Source organism: Leucoraja erinacea, chromosome 14, assembly GCF_028641065.1.
Source record: "Leucoraja erinacea ecotype New England chromosome 14, Leri_hhj_1, whole genome shotgun sequence".
Classification (NCBI taxonomy): domain Eukaryota; kingdom Metazoa; phylum Chordata; class Chondrichthyes; order Rajiformes; family Rajidae; genus Leucoraja; species Leucoraja erinaceus.
The window spans coordinates 14,538,825-14,559,061 of NC_073390.1; the positions used below are offsets into that span (position 1 = coordinate 14,538,825).

The following is a 20,237-nucleotide window of genomic DNA, read 5'->3' on the forward strand; positions in this document are numbered from 1 at the left end:
TATCAATGTCTTATGGTGAATGGTCTCAAGTGTGGAGTCAGAAGGACCTGGAAGGAAAGACATTTTCTGAGGAGTATTTGAGATCAAGAGCTGTTTAAGATGGCAATTTATGAAGTCTGAAGGGAAGAAAAAATTGCGTATTTGTAGAAAGACTGTAAGTGGCAAAAGATGTTGTGTACCGGATAACTTTGAGTCAGAAGAAGTTGGTGCTTTGTCGCAGAGAAATTAAGAACATGCATTACATGTGGATCTCAATTTGCTGGTCCTGATGAAAGGTTGTTAATCTGAATCTTCAGATTATGTATCTCTCTACAGATGCTGTCTGACCTGCTGAGTATTCCCAGCATTTTCTGTTCACTTTGATGTGTGATTTATTACATGGCGAGCCTATCAGAGAAATAATTTAATTATTTCATTAGTAAAATTGTTAGATCAATTTATATTCTGGTTGAGGGGATTAGTAAATGAGTAGATTTATGTTCAGTTAAAATTCAAAAGACCATAGCATGCTTACAGCAGAGGAAGTAGTCATATGGTCCATTGAGTCCACACTGGTTCTATATGAGCAGTCCAGCTACCCTCACCCTCCTCTCCCCCCTGCATACCCCTACTATATACCAACATATCATTTCCTTCCTTTGCTTAGTATCAGCGTAGGACTATCACCCAGCTAATGTCTCATAAATTTAGAAAATGTACAGAGGTAAATTGTTAATCTATCTGATAAGGTTAGGGTCAGCAAGGTTAGTGTTAACTTTAGTTTAGTTTATTGTCACTTGTACCGAGGTACAGTAAAAAGCTTTTGTTGTGTGCTCACCAGTCAGCGGAAAGCCAATACATGATTACAATCGCCAACCACAGTGTACAGATACATGATAAAGGGAAAAGAAACATAGAAACATAGAAAATGGGTGCAGGAGTAGGCCATTCGGCCCTTCGAGCCCGCACCACCATTCAATATGATCATGGCTGATCATCCAACTCAGTATCCTGTACCTGCCTTCTCTCCATACCCCCTGATCCCTTTAGCCACAAGGGCCACATCTAACTCCCTCTTAAATATAGCCAATAAACTGGCCTCAAATACCTTCTGTGGCAGAGAATTCCACAGATTCACCACTCTCTGTGTAAAAAATGTTTTTCTCATCTCGGTCCCAAAAGACTTCCCCCTTATCCTTAAACTGTGACCCCTTGTTCTGGACTTCCCCAACATCGGGAACTACCTTCCTGCATCTAGCCTGTCCAACCCCTTAAGAATTTTTTAAGTTTCTAGAAGATCCCCCCTCAAACTTCTAAATTCTAGCGAGTACAAGCCAAGTCTATCCAGTCTTTCTTCATTGATAGTCCTGCCATCCCAGGAATCAGTCTGGTGAACCTTCTCTGTACTCCCTCTATGGCAAGAATGTCTTTCCATAGTGGATCATTCCATAAGAATGATGTGAATAATGTTTATTGTAAGATAAAGCCCAGTAAAGTCCAATCAAAAATAGTCCAAGAGTCTCCAATGAGGTAGATAGTGTCTCAGGACTGCTCTCTAGTTGTTGGTAGGATGGTTCAGTTGCCTGATAAGTAGAAAGATTATTGGTTTAGTGGCTTTGCTTGAGGAATAATTGTTGGCCATGTACTCTACTAATTTCCAGAAGTGGAAATATTAAATAATTGATAAAGGTTTTCTTCCCTTTGGGAGAAATAATTATATTAAATGGAAGGTAGACGCAATATGTTGGAGTAGAATGAAGAAGGGTCTCGACCCAAAACGTCACCCATTCCTTCTCTCCAGAGATGCTGCCTGTCTAGCTGAGTTACTGCAACATTTTGTGTCTATCTTCGATTTAAATCAGCATCTGTGGTTCTTTCCTACACATTATATTCTTTGCATCCTCTTTACGTTACCAGGTTACACGGGAGATCTGTGCCAGACTCCGATTGATCACTGTCTCTCCGAGCCATGTGAAAATGGAGCTACCTGCATGACCAGAGGAACAGGATTCAGCTGCCTCTGTCCAGAAGGTGAGATTTCAACACGAGCAGTTCATAAAATATTCCTCTGTAATGTGTTTTGGTGTCAAAAGGGGGTTGATTCCATAAAGTAACCCTCTCCACTTCTAGGTCTTTAGACTTTCGAGATACAATATGGAGACAGGCCCTTTGCCCTTTGAGTCTGTGCCAACTGGCGATCACCATGTACACTAACACTATCCTATGAACTAGGGACAATTTTTACAGAAGCCAATTAACCTACAAACCTGTTCAAGAAGGAACTGCAGATGCTGGAAGATCAAAGGTACACAAAATTGCTGGAGAAACTCAGCGGGTGCAGCAGCATCTATGGAGCGAAGAAAATAGGCGACGTTTCGGGCCGAACCCCTCCTTCAAACCTACAAACCTGTTCGTCTTTGGAATGTGGGAGGAAACCGGAGCACCTGGAGAAAACGCACGCGGTCACTGGAAAACGTACAAACTCTGTACAGACAGCACCCGTAGTCAGGATCGAGCCTGGGACTCTGGTGCTGTAAGGCAGCAACTCGACCACTGCACCACTGTGCCATCCTAACGTCATAGTCACAGAGTCATTGAGCACAAAAACAGGCCAACCTGCCAAGACGACCAAGATGCCCCATCTAATCTAGTTTCTCCTGTCTGCATTTGGTCCATATCCCTCCAAACCTTTCCTATCCATGTACCTATTTTATATGCGGTTTTGGTATCTTTCTCAACTACTTCTTCCGGCAGCTTGTTCCATTTACCCACCAGCCTCTGAGTGGAAAAGATGTACCTCCGGTTTGTATTAAACCTTGTCCCTCTTACCTTAAACACATGCCCTCTCATTTGTGATTCCCCTAACCTGGGTAAAATACTCTGCGCATTCACCCTAACGATGCCCCTCATGATTTTATAGACGTTTATAAGATCACCCGTCAGCCTCCTGCGCTCCAAGGAACAAAGTCCTAGCCCCCAACCTTTCCCTATAGCTCAGCCCCACAAATCCTGGCAACATCCTCGAAAGTCTTCTCTGCATTCTTTCCAATTTAATGACAAATTAAGATCAAAATGATAATTAAGATCCTCAATTCATAAAAGATGTGTTAAATTTCACTGTTATCACATCCAAACGATTTAAAAACGCACAGCAAAACAGTCCTTAATGGTAATCAAAAAACATTGATGCTGGAAATCTAAAATGAAAACATAAAATACTGGAAATACTCAGAAGTTGAGCTGCTTCTGTGGGAAGAGAAATAGTTCATGTGGCACACTGTCGTAGCGGTAGAGCTGCAGTCTCGCAGCGCCAGAGACCCTGGTTCGATCCCGATTATGGGTGCTGTTTGTGTGGTGCTTGTACGTTTTTCCTGTGACTCCATGGGTTTTCTCTGGGCGCTCCGGAGTTTCCTCCCACATCCCCAAAGTCGTGCCGGTTTGTAGGTTACTTTGCTTCTGAAAATTACCCCGAGTGGGATAACATGGAACTAGTGTCCGGGGGGGGGATCAATGATCAGCATGGGATCGGTGGGGTGAAGGGCCTGTTTCAACGCTGTCTCTCTAAACTAAACTAAACTAAGTTTAAGGTTGAAGACTTCATCTGAACTGGAAAGGAGAGAAAAAGGACTTGTTAAATTGCAGGGACTCTGATTGTTTTTCCTTTTTTTCCATTCCCTGGGAGTGGGAGACATGCTTAGTCTGACCTGTCGGACACGAATTCTTGCTCCAAAATGTTTTCCAGTTAATTTTCCAGTTTTACGCCATTCCCTTTGAAGGCTGTCAGAAGTTGAAGTGGAGCCAAATGTGTGTATCTAGCTGCACTCAGCCCTTCACAAACTTCCACCTTGAATAATCCTCATTAATATATCATAGGCAGTAGACAAGGCACCTACAATGGGTTGACTGGGCTTATATTCACTGGAATTTAGACGAATGAGAGGGGATCTTATAGAAACATATAAAATTCTTAAAGGATTGGATAGGCTAGATGCAGGAAAAATGTTCCCCATGTTGGGGAGTCCAGAACCAGGAGTCACGGATTAGGAATAAGGGGTACGCCATTTAGGACTGAGATGAGGAAAAATGTTTTCACTCAGAGAGTGAATCTGTGGAATTCTCTGCCACAGAAGGCAGTGGAGGCCAATTCGCTGGATGTTTTCAAGAGTGAGTTAGATATAGTTCTTAGGACTAACGGAATCAAAGGATATGGGGAGAAAGCAGGAATGGGATACTGATTCTGGATGATCAGCCATGTTCATATTGAATGGCAGTGCTGGCTCAAAGGGCAGAATGGTCTACTCCTGCACCTATTTTCTATGTACTATGTGTGCCTCTCCCATGTCCTTAGCAGTTGTTCCATATTCACATCACTTTTAATGCAAAGGACTTTTAGTGATCTTCCTGTGTCTGAGGAGCATGAGAGAAATAACGAATGTTAATATTGGCATGACGCAAATGTGAAGAATGTTGTGCGTTTACTTCAGAAATGTAATTAATTGTATAATATTGATCAACACTTGAGGAAATAAGATATTTGTAAAGTCCCAAACTATTTTTTTTTTAAATATCTACATTCCTTGTTCCTTATGGAACTGTCCCACTTAAGCGACTTTTTAGGCATCTTCAGAACTTCGCGGGTGGTTTGCTGGGGAGTCGCCTTCATGGTCTCGAGGAGTTCACGCATTCCGGGAACTAGTTGCCGCCTCATTATAGTCGCCGCAAATTTTTCAACATGTTGAAAAATAAGCGGCGACCAGAATAAGCCGCCATGGAGAGTAGCGAGAATTCTCGTGCCGTAGGTGCAGTGGTAGTGGGTTGCCAGGAGGTCGAAGGTTGTGGTAGGTTCTCGTAGGTTGTAGCGGTGCTGACTCGATGAATTTCATTGGCTCATTGGGGGAAAAAAAACGTAAACAGTAGTTTTACCGACCGGTAATGTTAATGTCCGCCGAGCTTCACAGCCGTTTATCTCTGGCTTCTTAAATGTTGTCTCCACTCCTTCTCCCCCCCCCCTTCTACCCCACTCTCCCCCCTCTTTTAAAGGACTTACGTGACCCTTCCCGTACACTGTGCTTTCACCGTCTTAATTACAGCGCCAACCTTCCTATTCATCGTGGTGTGTGTCTGCATCACATTGGCTTTGCACTGTGTGAATTTCCCTCAGACAGTGCTCCCCACGCTTGCCCTGTCCCCCGCCTGCATAACGAGCTGGTGAAGGAAGCGATGTGTGTGTGTTTGCCGGCAGTCGCCTATGTGAGACACCGTCTTAGGACACAATTACAGCGTTCCAATTCTGACTTGATAAATTCAAAGCTTGTGACAAGTCTAGTGTTTGGTCTGCATCACATAGTGTGGCTGTTTGCACTGTGTGAATTTCACTCAGACAGTGCTCCCCACGCTTGCCCTGTCCCCCGCCTATGTGTACATCCAAGACTATGTTGAAGACCTCCTACGACTGGTGAAGGAAGCGACTATGTTGTGGCTTGTGTACGTTGGTCTCTGGCAAAGTCATTGTGCAAGCTATTGTGGGACAGGCCCATTAGGGACCTTTTATCCGGTGTTAGGACACAATTCTCCAGAAACACCGGCCATAGTCGTCTGTTCCAATAGCTCGTTTGGCGCCAAACTTGACCCAAATCGACCCAACAAACCCAGGTTGTAGACAAGTCTAGAGACCGGGGCCTCAACATCTGTAAAACTTAAATGTTAGTCATAGTTTGGAGGGCTTTTATGTAAAGGGGTAAACTTTAATTCTTGTCCCACTTAGAAGGCGGGGGAGCGGTCCTCCACTGCGCCGTGCAGTAAGCTCCGCAACCTTAAGCGACTTTAGCTCCGACCCCGGCAACTCTACCCCTGGCTGCGAAAAAAATCCAAGGCCCACGGTGACGCCCCAGCTCCGCAAACGACCTTCCTCGGCTATGGTACGACCTTCGGGGAAGACTATGCCTTGAAGACCTCGGCTCCGGAGCGCTGTGGCCGTTGAAGACAACTCGCCTCGCTGGATTTATGCAAGTAGACCTCCTTCGCCCTATGTTGAAGCCCCCAGCTCCGCGAGGTTGGGGCTTCGACCAGGTAGGGGACTACGAATTGGTCCCCCTCACCCTGGCAAATCATTGTGAAAATCCCTGCAAGCATTTAGGAAGGAACTAGTCTTGGAAGATGCTTAGACTTTTAAGCCGCCCGCTCTACCTACGCTAATCTACGCTAAAAATACTACTGCTGTTTGCAGTAAGCCCTTTTGCATCAGCAGCGAAATCCATCCCAAGGCTTTCGGATAAAAGGTTGTGCACCTGTACTGCTGTTTGCAGTAGCCCTTTTGCTTCAGCAGCTTTTTAAGAAAAGCAGAAGGGGATTAGCAAGGGTGAAGAGGAAGCACAAGAAGAGGTCACGATGGGTGAATGGAGATGATGTGATGGACTGTCCCAGTACACCAAAAGAGTGGAAGAGAGTGGTGCTGGGCTTTGACAAAAGATGGAACTTTAAGCACACATGTGGGGCAGTGGATGGCAAGCATGCCATTCTTGTCCCTGTCCCTGTACCCCTCATTTTCCTTTTCGTACAGGATGGCATTCTGCTGGAACCATTTCTCAAGGTCCCCCTCCTGCTGCCTGGTGAAGGTGTTGGGCATAACCTTCCTCCAGCCCTCTCTCACCACCATTGGGTCATCTGCCTCTGATACTGTGTCAGACACAGGAGAAAGGGCTGCTTTGCTGCCTTCAAATGAGGCAGTGAAGGGTGGGGTGGTGGTGGGGACATATTACTACCACTCAGGTCTCCTCCTCCAGGGGTCTCTCATGCAGGGCTACCTCCTCCTGCACTATCACCTCCTGTGGCATCATCTCCTGCCACTACTCCTCCTGGGTGGGCAACACCTGCATGGCAGGTTTTATTGAGTGTTGTGCCCTCCCCCTGCGCTGCTGCCTTTTTGGTGCCATCTCTAAAACACAAGTCTCCTCTCCAAAAAAACTCTCCAGCTATGAATGAACATGCCTTGGAGTGAAAGAGGTGACGTTCTGCTGTTTAAATTACCTTTTTTTTCTACTGACATTTTTTTCACCCCGGAGCTATTACCTTGACCACCTACGACTAGCATCACGACCTACCATGACCTACCTACGAGTAAAAAGTATCGATTTTTTTTTTCCATGGCTATCTTTTTTTACTCGTGGACATTTTTCATCAGGCTGGAAAAAATCGCCGCAACCTACTTGAGGCCACGAGTACGTGGAGACCACTCACGAGCATGAGGAAGAGTTACGAAGACCTCCCACGACCTTGTGGCGACCATGCTGCGAGTTTGAGTCAAGGGCAAACTCGGCAGAGGTCGCCAATTAGGTCGTGAAAGTGGGACAGGGGCTTGAGTTACACCAAAAAATGGTGAAGGAAGTATTACATGAAACATTGCCTCAACAGTAACCTGCCAGCTTTCTCAGTGCAGATATCTGGAACAAAGATCAACAGGTTTCTGGTTGCATGCACAGTATTGTACAAGGGAGTAGAGGTGACTCCTCACCATCAAACCCAAATGAAGTGTTTCCCCCTTCCACTGATGTTAGTCACAGTGAGCACCAGCAGATGCCGGAGACAATTTCTTTATTTGAACCTTTCAGTTAAGGTGAAATCCGATCTCCACTGGTTGTTATTCTGAGATTTATGGACTGCCTTCAACAATCAAATTCACAAATTCTAAACCTATTTTCATCTGAAAGTTAAATAGGTGTTTTTATTTAATCGTGAGGATTTGAATTTCATTGGTGCACCCCATTTGGCTTAATTTCAGTGGAATGCCAGCAGCGGCATAGATAAAGGCCACAGTAGGAAAAAATAAGGGGAAACTGCTTTCAGATCTGGGTTGATCAGTGTGAGGGTGTGGATGGTGCAGTTGAGTTTGTCAACTTGGTGCTAGGATTTAATATTGCGTGGGTGAGAAGATGAGTAAATGCACAGTCTTTTACCCACAGTGGGGGTATCGTGAACCAGAGGACGTAGGTTTAAGGTAGGGTTGCCAACTTTCTCACTCTCAAATAAGGGACTAAAGGTCAAAATACGAGACAAATTCCCGATGGGCAATTCGTTGACCGATTCGGCCGTGGCTGGGTGAATGATGAGTTGGCCCGGGTGCTGGACTGCACACAAAGCCCAGCCGGCGGGGCCAGCTGAGGAGTTTTGGCCCTGGCCGCGTGACGTTGCGCGCAAAGTCCGGCACTCCATCCAACTCATGAACCGATGATCGGTCATGAGAAGGAGGGGTGGTAGTGTCAGTGGTAAGCTAAGATCCGAAGTTCGGGCAGCTGGCCGGGCTGCCGACCGACGGGGCCACGGGTGAGGCGCTGCTGCTGCACTACATCGGGACAGGTGAGGCGGAACCGGACGCGGCGCACCGGCCCGATAGTCCCCTCGATCTGAGTAGTAGAAGTCAAATACGGGACAAGGGCGGTCCCGTAAAGGACAAACCATCTTAGCCCAAAATACGGGATGTCCCGGCTAATACGGGACAGTTGGCAACCCTACTTTAAGGTGAGAGGGAAAGATTTAATAGGAACCTGAGGGGCAACTTTTTCCACACAAAGGGTGGTGGGTCTATGCCAGAGGAGGTAGGTGAGGCAGGTATTATCACACCATTTAAAAGACATTTGGACAGGTACATGGATTGGAGGGGTTTATATGGGCCAAATGCAGGTCAGTGGGACTAGTAGGGATGGGGCATCTTGGTCGACATGGGCATGTTGGGCCAAAGGCCTTATTTCCACGCTGTATGGCTCCATGATTCTATGAGAGGATTGGAGCTGGTTTTACTTTATTTAGTAGTAGGCTAAAGCTGAGTGGGTGGAGTTTCTCTTGATGGAATGTGTTGGGATGGGGGAATTGTACAGGGAGGTACGTGGATAAGCATTTACCTCAGAATGTGTGGAGTTGGATAAAGCACTAGCAGTACGTGCCTGGACATTAAGCATTGTTTGCAATGTTCCATTATGCAAAGGGTTATTGAAATGCAAAGTATTCCTGTTGTGGCAGGGAGATTGGGGAAGAGAGAGAATAAAAGAAACGGGACACAGAGCATCTTAAACTGGAACAGTGAAAGGTTTCAGGGCAGTAAGGGCGGCTTGATTTGGGATGTTAAGCACAGTCAGTTGTTTGAGCTTTCTTGGTAAAACAATAAGTACTTTGAAAATCTTTTAAAGATAAATGTGCAGCAAGATCGAACAAGTACCAAGTAATAATGGTTAAATACCCCAGCTGATTTGGATGAAGAATAAATGCTGGCCAGGAGATGAGGAAAGTCATCCTGGCTGTTATGACTTTATACTCTTAAAGATAAATGAGCTGGCTTTTGAAAGCATGTTTAAGAAAAGGAATTCACACCGAAGAGCAGGGGAAATGATTTTACATTGATGTTTGTAGGTTAATTAGTTTCTATAAATTGCCCCGAGTATGTAGGCTACAAAAGTGGGGTAACATAGAACTAATGTCCAGTTGGTCAGCATGGACTCGGTGAGGCAAAGGGCCTGGTTCCATGCTGTATCATTAAACTAAACTAAACTAAACAAGAGAGCAAGTAGAATGGATTGATGCACTGAATGAGAGTGTGATTCAAGGGGAAAGAGATAGGGCAGTGATGGGAATAATGGCTGTAGAAAGGTTTGGGTGTTAGTGAATGTATTAAGTAAATTCAGTCTCTATATGTATTTAAGGAAGTCAGCATCCATTTTCAATGAATGAATGCATGATTGAATGAATGAATGAATGAATGTATGAATGAGTGAATTGAATAAGTTTATTGGCCAAGTATTCACATACAAGGATTACCAGGGTTACATGATAAATATCCTGAACTACTTTGGCTGGGACATCTTTCAGGCATTCTTACCAATCCCTTTGACTAGGAATACTGTATGGCACAGAATCTAGTCCACGTGAGTGACTCGGATCCGTTTTCTCCAAGCTCCCATGTCTAACGTATTTTGGTAATATATTTTTCATCTCCAACCCAAAGGAAAAGGAGATTGAAATAATAAGCAAAGAGAAAAGATCAGGAATAATTTGAAAATATAGCAGAGGCAAGAGAGGTTATCTATTGGCGATGCCAGAGACTGCAAATGCTGGAATCTTGAGCAAAAGTGGTGGAGGAACGCAATGGGTCAGGCATCTGAAGAGGGAATGAATAGATGATGTTTTGGGTTGTTTAGATGGGTTGCATAGATTATATATTGCATACAATGGGATGAGATCGTAAAACATACGCAATGACTTTTGTACCCTGATAAGTAAACTAATTTTCCACAGATTTATTTAATATCTTTACTGTGAGTGTAATGAAATACTGTTTGGTCCAGACCTTTGGCCTTGATTTCATTGATTTTTAAGAATGTGAAAACTGTTTTTTTTTTTTCTCTTTTGAGCTCCTCAAAACAATCCTTCAGAAAATCCACAGATTTCAATCTATAATAATGCAGATATTTCAGATCTGCTTCTTGACCTTATACATCTTGTATGGGGCTATAATTCATTGACGTTAATTTGTAACAATTCAACATCTGGCTCCATTGACAAGAAGCAGCTGGGCTTCATTGGTCTGTTATTGGTACCCAGCAATTTTAAATCCTTGATAATTGCTTGCACTTAATTAAATGTTACATCGGAAAAACCAGCACGTCCTTTCAAAAGAAGCCATCATACCAAGTCAGAAAGCAAACAAACAAGTAAACAAATCTGGGAAAACAATTGAGCAAAATGAACAAAAGATAGACACAAAATGCTGGAGTAACTCAGCGGGACAGGCAGCATCTCTGGAGAGAATGAATGGGTGAAGTTTCGGGGTAAGACCCTTATTCAGACTGACGTCAGGGGGAGGGAGGAAGTGTGAAGGAGTGAAAACTGGGCAAAGGGAATGGAGATCAAGGAAAATGTAGAATATATCATTGCCAGCTGGGAGAAGGGAACAACTAAGCAAACAGAGATAAAATGTAATCGGAGACAGTAAGGCTGGTCGGAGAACTAGGAAGGGAGAGGGATGGAGAGAGGGGGAAAGCAAAGTTAGAGAAGTCAATCTTCATACCGCTGGAGTGTAAGCTGCCCAAGCAAAATATGAGGTGCTGTTCCTCCAATTTGCTCGTATGAATGAAGAAGTATACTTGAAGAAGACTATGAAGAACTATACTTCATAGTCTGAAGGAGGGTCTTGACCCGAAACGTTACCTATTCCTTTTCTTCAGAGATGCTTCCTGACCCGCTGAATTACTCCAACATTTTGTGTCTATCCAAGGAAGGGAGAAACTTAAGGAATTCTGTTTAACTAGCTACTCTGCGCTAGGAAGTAGATCATATTTTCCTCTGTAATGTGTCAGAGTTTCTTTACTAAAATCAGAAGTCTTCAATTTTGAGCAATGCTTTATAATCTAGAGTGATATTCCAGTGCAGCGGTAAATAAATACTACATTGTTAGATCTGGGTCCTGGCTTCATCTAAAAAATAGAAAGCAACTCTTGAAACATCATGTCCAAACAACACTGTCCCATGACTTTATCTAATCTCTACTTTCAGCTCTGGGTATAATGTTGCCAGTACAAGATCATTGCAGTATTTCAGAGAGAAACACACAGAGAGTGGTGAATCTCTGGAAATCTCTGCCACAGAAGGTAGTTGAGGTCAGTTAATTGGCTATATTTAAGAGGGAGTTAGATGTGGCCCTTGTGGCTAAAGGGATCAGGGGGTATGGAGAGAAGGCAGGTACCGGATACTGAGTTGGATGATCAGCCATGATCATATTGAATGGCGGTGCAGGCTCGAAGGGCCGAATGGCCTACTCCTGCACCTATTTTCTATGTTTCTATGTCTAACAACTAACATGCAGGGAAAAAATGATTTGGCCATTTTATGTATTTCTGGCATCTTGCCATGTACTATTTTATTTTGTTACAATGATGACTACATTTTAAGTAGCTAAGGTCATAAGGTCATAGGTCATAAGTGATAGGAGTAGAATTAGGCCATTTGACCCATCAAGTCCATTCCGCCATTCAATCATGGCTGATCTATCTCCCCCTCCCCTTCCCTTCCCCATCTCCCCTCCCCTTCCCAGCTCGCCCACAGCCCACTGTCTCTGCCTCTTCCTTTCTTCTTCCCGCCCCCAGCACTCCCACATCAGTCTGAAGAAGGGTCTCGACCCGAAATGTCACCTTTTCCTTCGCTCCATTGATGCTGCCTCACCCGCTGAGTTTCTCCAGCATTTTTATCTACCTTCTATCTCTCCCTCCAAATCCCATTCTCATGCCCTCTCCCCATAACCTCTGACACCCATACTATTCAAGAATCTATCTATTTCTGCCTTGAAAAATATCCATTGATTTGGCTTCCACAGGATTCTGTGGCAAAGAATTCCACAGATTCACCACCCTCTGATTAAAGAAATTCTTCCTCAGCTCTTTTCTAGAGGAGCCTCCTTTAATTCTGAGGCTATAATCTCCAGTACTAGACTCTCCCACTGGTGGAAACATCCTCTCCACATCCACTCTATCCAAGTCCTTCACTATTCAGTGAGTTTCAGCGAGTACAGGCCCAGTGCCATCAAATGCTCATCTTAAGTTAATCCACTCATTCCTGGGATCATTCTTGTAAACTTCCTCCAGACCCTCTCCAGAGCCAGCACATCCTTCCTCAGATTATGGTGCCCAAAATTGCTCACAATACTGTAAATGCGGCCTGACCAATATCTTACAGAGCCTCAGCATTACATCCCTGTTTTTGTATTCTAGCCCTCTTGAAATAAATGCTAGCATTGTGTTTGCCTTCTTTACTACAGATTCAACTTGCAAATGAACGTTTTGGGAATCACCCAAGTCCCTTTGCACTCCCAAGTCCCTTTGCACCTTCCAATTTCTGGATTCTCTCCCCATACAGAAAATAGTCCACACCTTTATTCCTGCTACCACAATGCATGATTCCACACTTTGTTACACTCTATTCCATCTACCACTTCTCTGCCCACTCTCCCAACCTGCCCACGTCCTCTGCAGAGTCCCTGCATTTTCTACATTACCAGCCCCTCCACCTATTCTCATTACATCTGCAAACTAGGCCACAAAGCCTTCAATCCCCTCATCCAAATCATTAATATACAATGTGAAAAGTAGCGGCCCCAGCACTGACCTCAGCTTCTTACGTGCAAAGCTATTGGGGTCAGTCTTCCACCGCAGAGGAGTCTCTTGCCCAGAGTGGGAATCGAGAACCAGAGGGTATGGGTTTAAGGTGAAGGGGGAAAGATTTTGTAGGAATCTGATGGGTAACCTTTTCACACAAAGGGTGATGGGTGTATGGAACGAGCTGCCGGAGGAGGTAGTTGAGGCTGGAACTATCACAATATTTAACAAGCAATTATACAGGTACATGGATGTGACAATTTTAGAAGGATACGAGTCAAACGCATGCAAGTGGGACTTGTGTAGATGGGACATGTTGGTCGGTGTGGGCAAGTGGGCTAAGTGACCTGCTTTCACACCGTATCACTCTATGTGAGCGCAAATTCTCTGCAGGAATTACCCAAGGCCATTGCTGGTCACACCGATGTGGAGGAACCAGTCAAAAAAGGTGGTTCAAGCCATTAATGGAGACCACACTGAACACCACTGGTGTCAGGACACCACCATGTATTGGCTTGTCAGACTCACAGGGAAGCCAGAAAGAAACCCAGAATTTTTGCAACTCACAGTCGATCACCAAACATTTTAACTCCCCTTCCCATTCCCATACTGACCTTTCTGTTGTGGGCCTCCTCCAGTGACAGAGTTGGCAAATTGGAGGAACAGCACCTTGCATTTATCTTGGGCAGCTTACAACCCAGCAGTTTGAACGTTGATTTCTCTCATTTCACCACCCTTGTTCCACTGTTCACATCCTTGTATCCCTCTGTTATCACCTCTACCCCAGCCAACAATGGGCCATTATGGATTCCACCCTTCACTGGTCATCTGTTGCCGGCCCTGCTTTGTTCTGGCCTTTTTTTTTTACCTCCAGTTCCCTCCACTCTACTTTCAGTCCGAAGAAGGGTCCCAACCAAAAACGTCTCACATCCATTTTCTCCACAGCTGCTGCCTGACCCGCTGAGTTACTCCAACACTTTGCGCCTATCTTCAGTACATACCAGCATCTGCAATTATTTTTCACGCTGATTAACTGATGCTGTGCAACAAAAGTACACAACTGCACAAATTTACATTCTTATTTGGCTGGTAAAGTGTTTTTTTAGTTTATAAAGCATTTTGAATTTCCATTACATTCCCTAAGACAACATTGTTACCAACAAATAAAATACTGGCTGTAAATGATTTTTGAGTTCATTTTCCATTCCTATTCACTCTATGCAACCTCCGAATCTAATAGCTACATCTGCCGTGAAAGGCAGCTAGAATATCTAAATAAATTTCATGCATCAGTAAGGACAGATATTTGCAACATTTATAATGGATCCCCCTGGACATTGTAACATCTGGGCCCCTTAGTTAATGATTTAGATAAAATACATTTTAATTCACTCGCCACAGAAGGGTAATTTGTTCAATATCACAACATGAAAATGTTTGAAATGAAGAATAATAAAAGAAGCATTAGTGAGTAATCAGAACTTACTTCTTCTCGATTTTGATTAAAGAAAGCAAAATTAGAATCGTTTGCTATTTGCAAACAAATTACAGTTTGGAATTACTACCTTGTAAGGAGTAAGGACTTGCATTTATATAGCACCTTCTGAGGTGGCAGGCTGATCCCAATTACTTCAGAGCCAATAAGCTACTTTTGAAATTGAGTCTTCATTGGAATATAAGGAATGTGTGAGAGGCATGGCCTCACAACTAGATGCAATTAGAAGAGCCAGAATAGTTTTTTTTAATATTAACTGAATGATAAATGTTGAACTGTGAATAATGCACTGTGCGTTTGAGTGTGTCCGTTGGTGCTATTAATGTCCTTGAATATGGGACAACTTTATGAAGCAATGTCCAATTTCAATTGCTTTTATTTTAATAATTTCTTTTGAAATAACTCTTTCTGTAAGGAACTGAATTCCAAACTCGTTACTGACCCTTGCTCGTTTCTTTTGAACAGAGATCCAGCATGTAAACAGGTCCACACTGAGCATCGATCACCCATACACTAGATCTATGTTATCCCACTTTCGTGCCCTACACACTAGGAGCAGTTTACAGATGCCAATTAAGCTAAAACCCTGCTCGTCTTTGGAATGTGGGAGGAAACCGGAGCACCCGGAGAAAACCCACACGATCACAGGGAGACAGACAGCACCCGTAGTCACAAGTTCACGTTATAGCAGTAGAATTAGGCCATTCGGCCCATCGAGTCTACTCCGCCATTCAATCATAGCTGATCTCTCCTCCTAATCCCATTTTCCTGCCTTTTCCCCTAATCCTTGACACCCATTCTAATCACGAATTTGTCCATCTCTGCCTTGAAAATATCCACAGCCCTCTGTGGCAATGAGTTCCATAGATTAACTACCCCCTGACTAAAGAAGTTCCTCCTCACCTCCTTTCTAAAAGAGCGCGCTTTAATTCTGAGGCTTATAACCTCTGGCCCTCTCCCACCAGTGGAAACATCCTTTTTCACATTCGCTCTATCTATACCTTTCATTATTCTGTAAGTTTCAATGAGGTCCCTCCTCAACCTTCTAAACTCCAATGGGTAGAGGCCCAATGCTATCATATGCTAACCCACTCATTCCTGGAATCATTCTTGTAAACCTCCTCTGGACCCTCTCCAGAGCCAGTACATTTTTCCTCAGATATGGGGCCCAAATTTGCTCGTACCTGGGTCTCTGGCGCAGTGAGGCAGCTACTCCACCGCTGCGCCACTGTGGTCTATCGGTAACTTAAGACAGCTAGCTAACTGGGGAACTGGACAGCTAGCTAACTGGAGAACTCAAATCAGGAATTTGGAAACTGAAAAAATGAGTGCAGAGGGTGTTCACTAACATTGAGGTAATGAAATGTAAGGAGGTATGGAGGATGTTATATTACATGTGTGGGAAGGAACTGCAGATGCTGGTTCAATCCGAAGATAGACACAAATAGCTGGAGTAACAGCGGGTCAGACAGCATCTCTGGAGAAAAGGAATAGTTACCTTTTCGGGTCGAGACCCTTCTTCAGTCTGTTTAGTTCTTCAATCTTCATGTCATATTACATTTTATAAATGGTTTTACAATTGTGGCGGCATCAACTCACTTCCAGAGATGTAATATAATGAGTTTGAGAAAGGTCCTTGTCTAACTAAGCAGCCATTCATTCTACACAAAGCAATTGCTCTTTTTATTACTTCATGCATCGCTAGGATGATTACAGCTACGGTAATTTAAAAATACAAGTGTAAGAAAATTGTTCAAATAATTCTGTAATCACAATAGTGACAAACTGTTTTGAAATTCAGACCTGACTTCATGCCTGTGTTTTCATATGATAGCATAGTGTTTCAGCAGCCCTAATATAAATCAACTTGCAGCCCAGCTTCTGGATGGCTCTGCTACTGCACTGATCCTTTAATAGGCTTGTGCAGTGTTCAAGCAGATTAAACCTTTTTTTTTTTCATTTAACAAAATTGTTTCTCTCAGTTATCAAGATGGCTTGGTAATTGGATGTCTCTATAAGATGCTGAACTGCAAAAGCTGAATCGGGGATTAACCTGCCAGCTCCACGAGACTCGGGCACAAAGAAACGTGGGAGATTAAAAGCAAGTGTGAGGATTTGCATTTATGTTGCAGCTGTAATTTTGTAACGTATCCCACAGCACTTTGTGTGAGAAGAAACAAATCTGCAGTAAACAACGGGCATGTGAGGGGAAACAGCCAAAACTCTCGTCAAATAGAATGGTCTTGAAGGAGGAGAGAGAAGTTGAGAAGGTTTGAGAAGGCAAGTGATCCCCTGGCAAGTGAATGTATAGTCACTTCTATACTGATGGACCGAGAAATGCACAATGGATCAATTAGGAGGAACACGGTTTTTAGGAGTGAATTGCTTTTGGATTAATTCACAAATATCTGCATGGTTATATAATTCATAATCCAATATGGAGCCATGTCAAATTCTGTGCGAGTTACACAACATAATTAACTAATTTGATTTTTTTTTATAACACATTTAAATATTCACAGCATTTGAATCAAAACAAAAGATAATTACGACAAAATCAAAATAGCTTAATGATTCATTGTAGTTGTGGTTTTTTCAAAGGCAATATTTAGGAGTGGAGCGATTTTATACACTGATTCTTGCAACAAATAAAAGGACAACACTTTACACCTGCATAGGACTTTTATAAATAAATTGGAAAACTTAAATCAGAAATCCCACAGGTGATATGGAAAGGGTGTGGAGTTCATTTTGATATCAAAATTATTTATGAATCATATCCTCATATTGTCACCTGGCAACAAAATCTTCAGGCTTTGGCTCACATCACATCTGTTTTTTGATGCACACTTTTTTTGCATGCCTTTCAAGCATGCTTTGGAAGGGAGAACAGTGACAAACCTAGACAGGTCCATGTGTCTATGATGCTGCTGCTAACAAGATTTTTCGTTGTACCTATACCTCACCATACTTGCGCATATGACGACAAACTCAACTTTTGAGTTTAATTTATTCACCACCTCCCTTAACCCGTCCACTGCCTCTGCATTATAAGATGCTTGTTTACCAAGCAGTCAGACAAGAGGTTAAACTTCCTCCAGCTAAACATAGGAAGGATCTTAGAAATTGTCTTCAGGTTGCACTAAGTTTCCCCATGTCCCTGTGAGGAAGCAATATCTTCATGAGGAGAGAGTGAAAATTGATGATAACAAAGTACAGCGGCAAGTTTAATGGACCAAATGGGAACCTTTAATATAACCTTTCAAAACTTCAGTAGTTTATTTGACATTTCACTGGCCTGGATTCTTGGAGCCAGGTGGTGAGATCTCAAGTGTAGAGGTGTCAGTGTCACACAGCTAGGATTGCATTGTTGTGATGCTCTTTGGAACGGTCTGAAAGTATGCGATTTCTATATAAGGTGCGATTTCTATATAACTATTTTCTTTTATATTTCTATCCTTTATGTTGGTTATTTTAGGTTTAGTTTAGCGATACACCGGGGAATCAGGCCATTCGGCCCACCGTGTCTGCGCCAACTCTGTGCCGATTAACCTTCCCCGTACACTCGCACTAACCTAAACACTAGGGACAAATTACAATGTTTACCAAAGCCAATTAACCTCCAAGCCTGTACGTCTTTGGAGTGTGGGGTGAAACAGGATCACCCGGGGAAAACCCACGCAGTCACATGGAGAACGTACAAACTCCGTACAGGCAACATCCATAGTCAGGATTGAACCCAGGTCTCTGGCACTGTAAGGCCGTAATTCTACCGCCACTCTCTGCACCCACGGTGGGGACGGTGTTATGATTCACTTTTTTTATCTCTTCATCCCACACTCTTCCACCGACAACATAATTGGCTTGGTTCATCCAACCCCGATTACTAGTAACAAGTTGCTGCAGGGTCTGCATTGGGAATGGAAGGGAACGGTGGTGAAGTGTACTCCTAGATAAGGTTCCTTTTCATTCTATTCCAAAATCTGACAATTTGGGTATATGTTGTTGCAAAAATACAAAGCTCTTTTGACAAGAGAATAAAAAAATCAGCCCGAACTAATGGTGCAACCTGCAAAGACTGATTAATGAGGTGAAATTTCCTAAAATAACTGTCTAAAACTATTTAATTGGAAGCATTCTTATGAGATTGGGTATTAATTGATTGAGAGTTAGGAGGCAGAACACAGCCGTATTCTGTGATTCATGGGAGTGACCTAATAAACCAAATGTGGGACATTGTGTACGACTGGCAGCTGAAACTCTGCACGTTTAGTTCCTGCAAACACTGGGGAATTACTCCCTGTGGTGTCAGATTAAAGCTGAAAGTGTGTGTTGCGTTACAATTTGTAGCAGATTCACACTCCTAGGTACAGCGAGTTGCATCCTAAATATTAAAACCAGTGGTGAAGCCCACGTTCCTGCTTTATTCTGAAAAAAATCAACACGAGAAAGACAAAACAAGATTGTATTTAGACTCAAAATGCTGGAGTAACTCAGCGGGTCAGGCAGCATCTCTGGAGAAAAGGAATAGGTCGTGTTTCGGGACGAGACCCTTTTACAGACTGAGAGTCGGGGAGAGGGAAACTAGAGGTATGAAAGATACAAAGAACAAATAAATGAAAGGGATGAACAGAACAAATCAAAGCCAGCAACGATGATCAAAGAGAGGTAGAGAGGATACGAACTGTGAAACTAAGCAGGACGACAGTGAAACTGGTGGGATGACTAGTGTGGGGGAGGGACACAGAGAGAGCGAATGCAAAGGTTACTTCAAATTAGAGAAATCAATGTTCATCGTTTCTGTGAATATTACTACATCTTCGATGTAAACCAGCATCTGCAGTTCCTTCCTATACATCGATTTCAGTTCAATTTATTGTCACGTGTGAAAACTGAAAAGCTTTTTGTCGCATGCTAGCCAGTCAGCAAAAAGACAACACATGATTCCAATCATTCCATTTACAGTGTATAGATACATGATAAGGGAATAATGTTTAGTGCAAGGTAGAGCCAGCAAAGTCCGTCAAGGATAGTCTGAGGGGCATCAGAGGTAGATAGTAGTTCAGCGCTGCTCTTTGGTTGTGGTAAGATCATTCAGTTGCCTGATGACAGCTGGGAAGAAACTGTCCCTGAATCTGGTGGTGTCCGTTTTCACACTTCTATACCTTTTGCCCGATGGGAGAGAGAGAAGAGCGAGTGGCCAGGGTGCGACTCGTCCTTGATTATGCTGCTGGCCTTGTTGAGGCAGCGTGAGGTATAAATGGACTCAATCGAAGGAAGGTTGGTTTGGGTGATGATCTGGGCTCCGTCCGCAATTCGCTGCAATTACTTACGGTCCTGCATGGAGCTGTTCCCAAACCAAACTGTGATGCATCCGGATAAAATGCTTTCCCTGATGCATTTGTGGAAGTTGGTGAGAGTTGTAGGGGACATGCCAAACTTCCTAAGCCTTCTAAGGAAGTAGAGGCGGTGGTGTGACTTTTTGGTCGTTGCTTCAAAATGGGTGGTCCAGGAAAAGTTGTTGGTGATATTGACTTCGAGGAATTTGAAGTTTTCGACCATTCCGGCTCCTAGTGGAACACGAGTCATGCTGCTGGTACTTTGGTAGTATGACCCTGAGGTTGGCTTGA

At 43.5% G+C, this 20,237-nt stretch overlaps 1 protein-coding gene across 1 annotated transcript in view; it reads left to right on the top strand.

The window, feature by feature from the left end:
• Positions 1-20,237, top strand: part of dner (delta/notch-like EGF repeat containing) — a 223,206-nt gene that overhangs the window by 170,412 nt on the left and 32,557 nt on the right. Inside the window, exon 7 of the mRNA XM_055645657.1 lies at positions 1,897-2,010. Within this exon, the coding sequence (XP_055501632.1) occupies positions 1,897-2,010 (114 nt within the window). The remainder of the gene's footprint in view (positions 1-1,896; positions 2,011-20,237) is intronic.